The following is an 11,032-nucleotide window of genomic DNA, read 5'->3' as shown; positions in this document are numbered from 1 at the left end:
CTTGATGATGTCATTAGAGTGATGTATGTTGCATTATACCAATACACATTCTTCATTCGCAAGGAGGCCAACTTCTCCCCGGCATGCATTTGCTTACCTAAATCCTCATGAATCGCATTGAACTTGCCTATGAATGATTCAACTGGTTCCCACTCCTCAAGGTCCGAAGGGAAAACATCTGCCACCATGAATAAGAGCTCTTAGAAACCAAACACAAAATTTCCAAATGGACTCATTACACTTACAGGTGAAAAAGGTACATAGATAGAAAGGCTCACAATGTGATGGTATCCTAGATTGATTGAATGATGGAGGAAGCTGCTTATCTTTTCCCATGTAAACATGTTGCACTTTTGCGAGACATCCTTTCTTCCCAAACTTGAACTTCAAGATGCGTCCCTTCCACTCATGCAAGATGTCACCTCTCTTACTCTTGGGAAGCTTATGTGGACCTTTTGCTGATCCTTTCATCACTATCCAATCATTTAAGCTGTAGGTGCAAGGGATCCACTCATCCAATGCATTTCTGGTGTTGTCGAAGACACAAGAGGTCACAGCATTGCGTGGTCTTATAGCCTTTCTCCTCACCATGCTTGCAGAGGTTGCAACAGCAAGAATGGGACTCCTACACAAGGCAATGCAGCTCCAACAGAGGCACAGGAGAGGGAGAAGGAGAGGGACAAAGTAGCAGCAATAGAGGCACAGGAGAGGGAGAAAGAGAGGGAGAGAGCAACAACAACAGAGGCACAGGAGAGGGAGAAGAAGAGGGACAAAGCAGCTCCCACAGGGGAGAGAGAGAGAGAGAGAGGACCTGTAGCAAGCAGCAGGCCAGAGCAGGAGGGAGCAGGGAAAGAGGGGGAGAGGGAAAATGCGTGGGATTTGGTTCAAATCTGAGTGATTTGGCAGGCTGGACCAGAACAGTGGGGGGTAGAGGTCCTAGAAAGAGGGAGGGGAGAAGAAAAATTTGCCACAAGGGCCCTACCATCCCATTGAAGGCAAATTTGGGCTCATGTGGGGGAGGTGCACCTGGTAGGAGGGTCAAACATGGGTTAAGAGGTGGGGGATGGTTTGGGTGGTCCCTAGTGTAAGGGGAGCAACCAATAGGGGCTCTCTGTAGGCCTGCCCACACTCCACCTCAACATACCATTGCCCCACACCTTCTAGCACTCTCATTGGTACACGTCAAATCTCTCTCTAATCCCTTGAAATTAGGAAACACTAATTGGAGGCCCTTTTGAGACCCCAATTCTCCCCTAATGCATCCATTTCCATTGTTCCCATCACACCCTCCATGAAATTCCTAAAGTAGAGTACAAATGAGTCTTAGTGGAAACAATGCAACACCACGAATATTTTGGAGTAAGAAATTTCATTGAAAAATTGGGGAACTAACCTTGTAGCCTGTAGAGTCTTCTCTTTCGGGCACCACTATTGGTTGACAATGCATCAATAGATTGCAATTGTCATTTCCTCTCCTTCAGTCCCAAAGGTGTTCCCTTCAACTTTTGTACTTGTTTTATCGACTTCTCTCATTCCTTCTCCACAACACGTTGAATTTGGCCATAGATAGACCTTTCTAAATCTTGTTTGCTTTCAGAGCGAGCTTATGGATTGATTCTTCCAATTCCTATCGCTCCAAGTCTAGTGCACATGCTTTGTCTCATTGAGTTCCTTGTTTTGCAATTAGAGATCTTGCATACTACTATGCATTGCCACAATAGTAATATTTTCCAAATGTGCTAGTTCTTCTTGTTGGGCTCTCTGTACTTGGCTTGCTTGCATAGCCAATGTTTGAGAATGGTTCAATGGATTGCAATAACCGAGCAATCCAGCATGTCCTTTGCCAACAAACCGAACAACGTCTGATAATGAGCATATAGGTTTCTGGTATCCAAGCATTGCTATATGTATTATACATGATATTGTTGATGGTTTTTTTATAACCAATACAACTATTATGGTTAATCAACTAGAATGACTTATTTAAAATATTGAATCAATTCATAAGCTCCTTATCAAGTACTTATACTTTTTCGTTCTTTGGCTTGGTAATATAATTTGTATGAGTATGTTCTTTATAATCTTGCAAGAATTGAAAACGTTTGAAGGGGAAAATAAATAAAATATTAAGCCCTCTCAACACAAAAAATCCCTAGATAATATATTCAATCCATATCCTTTTTTAGGCATTTCTATCTTCCATATGGGACTTCAACTTCCCTCATGGGATTTGATCATTTTTGTGTCATCTCTTGCATGGTTGTTAGAACTCCCTTATGGAAATAAACCTCCCTATACAAAAAAATCTCTGAATAATATATCCTTTTTTAGGCATTTCTAGCTTCCATATGGGACTTCAAGCTCCCTCATGGGATTTCTTCCTTTTTGTGTCATCTCTTGCATGGTAGTTAGAACTCCCTTATGGAAATAAACCAATAGCCCTTGATGGACTAAATCACTATACCATGTGAACACTTGAAGTCTTAAACATGAATTTGAAGTCTTGAACATGAAATTTGAAGCCCCCATATATGATGTCTTAAACATCATACATGACATTTAAATCAATATCCCACGTGAAAATTTGAAGTCTAAAACATGAAATTTGAATCAACATACCGCATGTATATTTGAACTCTTAAACATAACATTTGAATCAATATCCGGTGTGAATATTTGAAGTCTTTAGCCAATAGCCCTTGATTGATTAAATCAAAATCCTGCATGAATATTTTAAATCTTGTTTAACATAACATTTAAAGTCCCACATATCACTTTGGTTCTCCCATGTAGGAGTCTATCAATATTCCACATGGAATCTTTGAAGTCCTAAACATCAATTTAAACTCTGGCATAAATGTTTAGAAGCCCAATTTGGGAGCAAATAAATGTCCCACATGAAATATTTGAATTTCCAAAAGGGTTATTTAAAGAGATTTGAAATCTTGTTATTTAAAGGGTTAATTGAGTTTGGTACTTCCATATAAGAATGGATCAGTATCCCACATGGAATGTTTGTTTGAAGTCCTGAACATCATATTTAAAGTTTAGAAGTCCACTTTGGGAGTAAACCAATATCTCACACGAAATATTTGAATTAATGGGATATTTAAATTCCACTGGAATTTGAAGTGCCACATAAGAGTTTTTGGGTCCCTTATGAGATTTCAAGTCCCACATAGGAATTTCAAAGTCTCTTATGAGATCTGATCCATATCCTACAAGGGATTTAACGTTACATATAGGAGTTCGGGGTCCCTCATGGGATTTGAAGTCCCACATAGGAGTTTTGGGTCCCTTATGAGATTTGATCCATGCCCCACAAGGGATTTGAAGTCCCATAGATGAGTTTAGAGGTCCCTTATATGATTAGATCAGATCCCGTAAGGGATTTGCAAAGCCCTTGTGGAAGGTAGTAAGTTTTTAGGTTTTCTTTGACCTGATAAGAAATAACATTTTTAAAGAATTAATTCGGGATTTATGGAATTAAATACAATTAAAAAAAAAAAAAGAAACATTATAGAAAAAACCCTAAGTGGAAGTTTGAGACTAAGGAGCGATGAATTAGGATGTTCATCAAATCAAGTGACTAGTCCAAATTTGGGATGTCGCAACTACAATAGTGCTTAAAAGATGATGAGTCATTGGCGGTTCACATGTAAAAATCCTATATAGTGCATGAGTGTGCTCAAGGGGATATTTATATATCACGGTTATATACTATGTGTAATCCTCGTGTAATTGCCACAAGAGAGCTAAACCCCTTCCATTGAATGCAAGTTCTATCTTACATACCCTTTCCATTGAATGCAAGTGCTCTCTTACATATTCTCGTGTGAAACCCCAGGGTGATCATGATCAATGTTTATGGTTGAAAGCAAGGTCCTCAAGAGAGAGCAATGTAGGCTTGAGCTCATAGGAAGTATATTCTTTGTAACTCCACAAGAAAAATCAAACCCTTACGCTTGAGCTGATCAGAGCACATATGCTTTGTGACTGCACAAGAATATAAAACCCCTTGTATTTAATGTAAGTGTATCATATATATTGAGAAGTGGACTCTAAGGGCGATGAGCTTTGTGATGGAAAAGAAGATCCTTATTAGCAACAAACTTATTTTGTGTAAAGGCACGTAAAAGCCCTTCTATTGAATGCTAAGTGCTATATTACATATTCTTTAGTGAATGATTGGGAGGGTGATCAGTGTTTGTGGTTCAAAGGGAGGTCCTGAGGAGCAGCTGGATCATAGCCAGAAGATGAAGAATATGTGAGAGTCAAGTTCTCTGGCTTCTTATAGGTATAGAAGCTGGCAATCAACAGGAAAGTCAGCAGATTGAGAGCACTGAGTACAGCGAGCAACCAGTAGAAATAGTTGAGATGAGATCTGTTGAGATTGTCTGCAGCAAACCATCCAGATTGCTTGCCGCCATGGCTGCTCACCTTCTCCACCATGCTTATCAGAACGCTGCTCAAGAACCCCCCCATCCCCGCTGCACATAAGTACAGCGCCATCCCCAAACTCCTCAACCCATCCGGCATCTGATCGTAGAAGAATTCTTGCATCCCGACCATCGCAAACACATCGCTCAATCCCATCAATGCGTACTGAGGTAGTAGCCACGCTATGCCCAGCGGCACGATTGCTTTTGGGTTGTCCAACAACCCGTGATCAGCAGCGACCTTGAGCCTTTTGACCTCAGTCACCGCTGCAACGACGAGACACAGCACGGAGATGAACAAGCCCACGCCAATGCGTTGCAGGATGCTGATGCCGCGCTCGTGGCCGGTGAGGCGACGAGCGGCCGGGACGAAAATGCGATCGTAGAGGGGGAGGGAGACGAGGGTCACGATGGTGATGAAGGTTTGGACGGAGGCCGGGGGGATGATGAAGCGCGGACCCAAATGTCTGTCCATGGTGCTGCCCTGCTTCGTGAAGAACGTGTTGTTTTGCGCCACTACAACTCCAAACATGAAGGTGGACAGCCATATGGGAACGATCCGCACGAGGAGCTTCACCTCCTCGACCTGTGTCACTGTGCACAATCTCCAGGGACTGATGTCGCGGCTTGCTGCGCCATTCTTGGTTCCATCGAGCTCGGATTCTTTCACAGCTGCCTTGTCGAGAAACCTGAACAGAGAAAGCCATACCAACAGCTCAATTGGATGATGAGAAAGCTTCTAATTCACCAGCGTGGATGTTCACGAGGCCAAACAAATCTCTCCCCCCCCCCCCTCTCTCTCTCTCTCTCTCTCGATCTATCTAGCTATCTGTGAGCGGCGACCCTTCCAGTACTCCACTGCATCAGAGCTATGGAAGGTAGAAAAGAATACTGACGGGAGGCCGGAAGTATGCAGCAGCTGGCGTCTCCCAATCCTCAAAGACTCCTCGTCCGCGCTCACTTCATGCAGCAGGCTTCCGTCCGTCGGTAGCTGCACTCTCCACTTCCGAATGGCGGCCACGAACACCTGAAGTACTCTCGTTAGCGGGCTCCCCCCGGGTCTCTTGTGTCTGTAGCGTCGCGTTCCGGCGAAAAAGATGCACACCGCTAACCCCATCACTCCGGCCGATATCCCGTATCCTAACCCCCAGCTTATGTCTTCGACGTAAACGAGCCCACTGAACGCTGCCAGCGCCCCAAGCGTGATTCCAAAATTCCACGCATTGAAGAATGAGCTCTTTTTTCTTCTCTCGGAGGGGTCTGCTTCGTCGAACTGGTCTGCACCGAAGGCCTCGAGGCATGGCTTCACTCCGCCCGTGCCAACGGAGATGAGGTACAAAGAGAAGAAAAACACGCCCAGCTGCGCTGAGTTTGCTTTTGGGCATGCTGCCTTTAGATTCGTACACTTCGGGGGCCTCAGGCTCCGGATTGATACTGAGAGAGCCAAAGAAACCAGTCCCTGCGGATGGCAAGAGGATGAAACAGGTGAGTACTCATCTCCGAGTAGGTCAAACACTCGAGTGTATTGCCAATTGAATTCTCTGATGCAATCTAGATTGAGGCTCTTACCAGCACATAGACAATCGAAAGGGCTGCGATAGTCCAATATCGTCCCCAAAATACATCTGCAACAAAAGCGCCTACCAGAGGCACGATATAGGTGACTCCTACCCAGTTGTTCACGTTTCTTGCTGATGGAGCTAAGCCCTGGTGCAGTTCCTTCGTCAGATAGATTATCAAATTTGCTGCAATGCCGTAGTAGGCTAGCCGTTCGCTTAGCTCGAACACTGCACGCAGACAATAAAAGACGTTTGAATTCAAACACTAGACTCTGTATGTCTCACATTGCATGCTAATTGACATTCATTACGAAGAAAAATTGATTCGCTGTATGCTGTACATTTAGGGCCTCCGCGCCTTTTTTTTAATAATTTTCGAAAGTGCTTTGGATATCTAAAAGGACTGCAATATAAAGAAGCTTATAAGTTATCAGAGACGAATTGGTTGATCTTCTCAAAGTCTACCTATGACAAAAACACAGGCCTTCCAACCACCCGTCCTGCAGCGGCTAACACGCCGGCCTTGCATGTCAACGGAGCCATCTTGGGCCAGATCGTTTACATATCCTTGGCTATGCTTACTTCCATCGAATTGCTGTGCCGCATTGTCGGGTGAAGTGTTCAAGATTTTAAACGGCGGCATGGTTCGCTGAGCTAAATAACAAAATCCAGGGAGCAAGATTCCACCACGGCTGGTTTTCTGGACCGGAGAGAGAACCCAAGGAACGGGCACGAGGCTGTGGAAGGCAGCAAACGAAAATTCACGCGTCAAAAATGAAGGCAAATCATGTACTGGCCGGATCGAGGAGGGAACGGACGGCGCGCGATGACTAGAGATAGGACGTGTGATGAAGAATGCAAGTTGGAAGGAGGTGGGAACAGAATAAAGGAGAAGCGAGGAAAACGGGAAAGGAGGACGGATTCCGGAATGGTAACGAAAGACTAATGAGAAAGGAATTGATTCCGGATGAAGATTGGTAAGGCGAGGGTGAGGGTGATTGGTAAGGCGAGGTTGAGGGTATTATATAAAGGGAGGGAAAGCTTGGCCGGAAGCAGCTGTGGATAGGAGACTGAGCAAAAGCAGCTTCTACAGTGGAGGACTTAGGTGGTCTTGTACAAGAGATTGCGACAAAAGTTGATGATTCGCATTTTGCAGATAAGAATCACTGTATTTGATGGCTTTACGAACTCTTCTTTCCTTGCAGCTGCTATAAGTGATGATCTGTGATTAATGCTACAACGATAATCACAAGTATCTATAGCTATCTACCTACCATCCATCACTGATTTGTCGCAAAAGAGATTGCCGTAAAAGTTGATGGTGCGCATTTTGCAGACTCAGCATCACTGTAGGTGACGGCTCTACGACTGATCTTTCCTTGTTGCCGTAGATGATGTTTCTGAATCACCCTCATCATCGCAACGATCATGAGCAGTATCTACTATCTACCATAGTCTTCCATAGAGCACTGATTGTCTGTTGACTCTGTTCCCCATGTAACTTCATCAATCATCAGTATTGATCACCTGCCGCTGAAAATCGCAGAACCTCACCGCTGCTTCCCTTCGTGGCTACGTACCTGCCCTCCAGAATCTAGCTCTCAGATGATGCCTTCCCTTCCATTTGCCCATTGCCAAATCAGACCATGGCCCAATACTGTTTTAACATCTCGTGCTGTACTGTTCTCACATTCGGCTGCTGGCCCCCTACCGCAGTCCTCGTCGACTCTTTGCCTAGCCTACGGACTTGCCGGCCACCGACCTTTATATTGCTCGTCATCATGGCACCAACATACTCTCCCATGGCCCTCCGTCGTCCTCGATCGCACAGTAGCTTCAGTATTCGAAGTTCCACCCGTGACCCAGTCGATGCCCCCTTCTTTTCCGTCTCCTTCCTCGTTGCCTAACAGGTCCCTAATCATATTTCGTTCGATACACTGAATGTCAAGCGGCGGTGAAATAGAGATTTCACAAGTGGGCAGGCGGAGTAGAGATCAGGATAGAATGAAAGAGAGATCACTCTTTTCACATTTGTGATTTTGTATTTCTTCTTTAAGGTAATTAATTCCTCATATGAAGTCATAGTTGGAAATTTTGGCAAAGTAATCCATAATGCCATGAGGGTTTGAGAAAATATTTAGTTTGGGACGCTTAACTAAGCTTGTGTTTTTTCCCATGATATATAGATAGTAATATGGGTGATTTCATGCAATATTGATGTCATTAGTCTTATTAGTCACAACAAGACAAAGCACCCACAGACGTGCACACATACGTATTTACTGAACTAAAAAAAAACTTACAGGTGCATGTATTTGCACGTCTATTTGTGTGTTTAGAGACCCGCGTCTAACGGCACATCTATATAATAGACAGACGCACGTATAGACGTGCATATAGATGCATAAATAGATGCTCTGCTAAAAAATTTAAAAAACAAACAGACGCATCGTTAAACGCGTGTATAGATGCATTTATAAATGGTCTTATAGACGCTTTTATAGATGTGCAAATAGACGCTCCCCGAACAGACAGACACATATATAGACACGTTTATAGACGCACTGATAGACGTGCTACATAATATTTTTTAAATTTACAGAATGCTGTGTATGTTGTGTATGCTATGTAGTTACAGGAATCCCATTTCCACATTGTGTAATTCAATTCTTACAGCCAACCGCATTTTAAATAGCACTCTTGCAAGCACGTCTATAGCCGACAATTACAATTCCAAATAAAATATTACAACTCCAAAATGTTTAGTTCACAAGGCATTAATTGATAGAACGTTACATAAGAAAATTGAAAGCTCGAAAAGTGCTTGTATGTATATATAGCACGAAGCTAAGCCACATCATGTGGCTTCAAGTACAAAAAATAAGAGGAGTGTATAATACAATAGGCACGAAGCCAAGCCAGTGGCTTTAAGTACAAAAAAGAGTAGCTAGCACTACTTCTATGACTAATCTAAGTTCTCCACGTCCTCGCTCCCTTCCATGCTCCCTTCTCATAACAAGACAAAGCACCTACAGATGCGCACACAGACGTGTTTACTGAACTAAATAAAAAACTTATGAGCACATCTATTTTTATGTCTAGAGACCCACGTCTAATAGTGCGTCTATATAGTAGACACGTGCGTATAGACGCATAAATAGACGCTCTGCTTAAAAATTTAAAAAACAGACAGACGCATCATTAAACACGTGTATAGATGTGTTTTTAAACGGTCTTATAAACGCATTTATAGATGCACAAATGGATACTTCTCGAACAGACAGATGCATATATAGACGCGTTTATAGACGCACTAATAGACGCGCTAATATTTTTTTTTAAATTTACAGAATGCTATGTATGTTGTGTATGCTATATACTTACAAGAATCCCATTTCCACATTGTGTAATTCAATTCTTATAGCCAACCGCATTTTAGTTACAATTTCAAATAAAACATTACAACTCTAAAACGCAATAAAATTGAAAGCTCAAAAAGTGCTTGTATGTACATATAGCACGAAGCTAAGCCACGTCATGTGGCTGCAAGTACAAAAAATAAGAGGAGTGTATATACAAGAGGCACGAAGCCAAGCCAGTGGCTTTAAGTACAAAAAAGAGTAGCTAGCACTACTTTTACGACTAATCCTCGCTCCCTTCCATGCTCCCTTCTACGCTCCCTTCTCCACCTCCTTCCTCGTCTTCTTCCTCGTCGTCTTGTGCAGGGACCTGTAAACAAGGGACAACATATATCAATGTATGAAAAATCAAATCTTTCCTTATAATATTGACATTATTTAATTACTTTCAAATACCTCGGGGGCCGCTCCAGTAGCCTGGATATATTGCTCCTCAGTAATCAACCCGTCATGATAGAAGTGCTTCCATGTATCTCCTCTGCGACGGTGGCGGTGGTAGGCTGTCTCGACAGGAGTAGGATATCTACCCACGATATCAAGCTACAAGACGACATAATTTACGGAGGGATTAGTACAAAGAAACAACCTCCTAATAAACTACATAAGCAATATAATTTGTGATCACAGCTGGTGTGGAGTGGTTTGGAGTCTGTAGTGCCGACTCCTGGGGGGTGTTTAGAGTACACGTCATATACCCGTATAACTCCTCAGGACTAGGAGGGTGCCCTAAAAGGTTATATAAGTCCCTAAAAATAGACTCCCGGAGATCAAGTGAGCCCGAAACGCTTCCTGGCCACATGATGAACTAGAAAAAAGAAAAAAAGACGATTACTAATGAGCTGAGAAGAAAGGGGAAGGGAAGAGAGAATTATTGTCGGAGCACATCTATAGACGTGTCTGATTAGCGCGTCTATTTTTGCGTAGAACAGCGCGTCTATAGATGCGGCTGTCTGTGTTTGCAAACAGGCTAGACGCACGTCTAAACGTGCCTGTAGATGCAGTTTTAGACGCGCTCTGAGACACGCCTATAGACACACTCTAACAAACGGACTTTTCTAAAAAGTAGAAAAGGACATGCACCCGATACTAAAACGTGACACAGATACCCAAATCATGCGTTTTTTGGATACAAGAAAGTACAAATCCAAAGAGACCAAACTTCCAAAAAAGATCAACTGCAAAAAGACTTACCTTGGATAGAGGTATGGAAGGTTCTTCTCCTTTTTCAAAGTTGCTTCTCTTCCTTGTTCGCCCTCTTCTCCTTTAAGCTTAGAAGTAAGCACGTGGGTGCCTTCCTCTTAAGTGTAAGCTTGGAAGTAAGTGTGGGTGCCTTCTTCTTAAGTATCGAAACTGTAGCTCTACTAATAGCGAAGCAAGCAAGCCGCGCGAAGTATAAGTAATGTGAAGAAAAGCAAAGCGAGCATGCTAAAAGAAGATTTAAAAGCCACGTCTATAGATGCGTCTAATAGCGCGTCTATATACGCGTCTAAATACACAAATTAGACGTGGTTTTAGACGTGCGCCATAGAACAGAAAGATGCACTTGTAGATGCGCACCACAGAACAGACAGACGCGGCTTTAGATGCGCCACAGAGTTTAAAATTAAATATTTGA

General features: G+C 43.0%; 1 protein-coding gene across 1 annotated transcript; it reads right to left on the bottom strand.

Annotated features, from left to right (window-relative positions):
- Window positions 1-3,799: 3,799 nt before the first annotated feature.
- On the bottom strand, window positions 3,800-7,169 carry LOC147893875 (protein NRT1/ PTR FAMILY 8.1-like). The gene is made up of 4 exons (XM_087385870.1): window positions 6,464-7,169; window positions 6,009-6,226; window positions 5,336-5,898; window positions 3,800-5,128 (listed from the first exon to the last, which is right to left on the bottom strand). The coding sequence occupies exons 1-4, from the start codon at window positions 6,639-6,641 to the stop codon at window positions 4,201-4,203; spliced, it is 1,887 nt and encodes a 628-aa protein (XP_087241996.1). The 5' UTR covers window positions 6,642-7,169; the 3' UTR covers window positions 3,800-4,200.
- Between the last annotated feature and the right edge of the window lie 3,863 nt (window positions 7,170-11,032).

This window comes from Dipteris shenzhenensis, chromosome 15, assembly GCF_047967505.1.
Source record: "Dipteris shenzhenensis isolate YYH24624 ecotype China chromosome 15, Dip_SZ_1.0, whole genome shotgun sequence".
Taxonomy (NCBI): domain Eukaryota; kingdom Viridiplantae; phylum Streptophyta; class Polypodiopsida; order Gleicheniales; family Dipteridaceae; genus Dipteris; species Dipteris shenzhenensis.
This window is presented reverse-complemented; position numbering and strand designations above follow the sequence as displayed.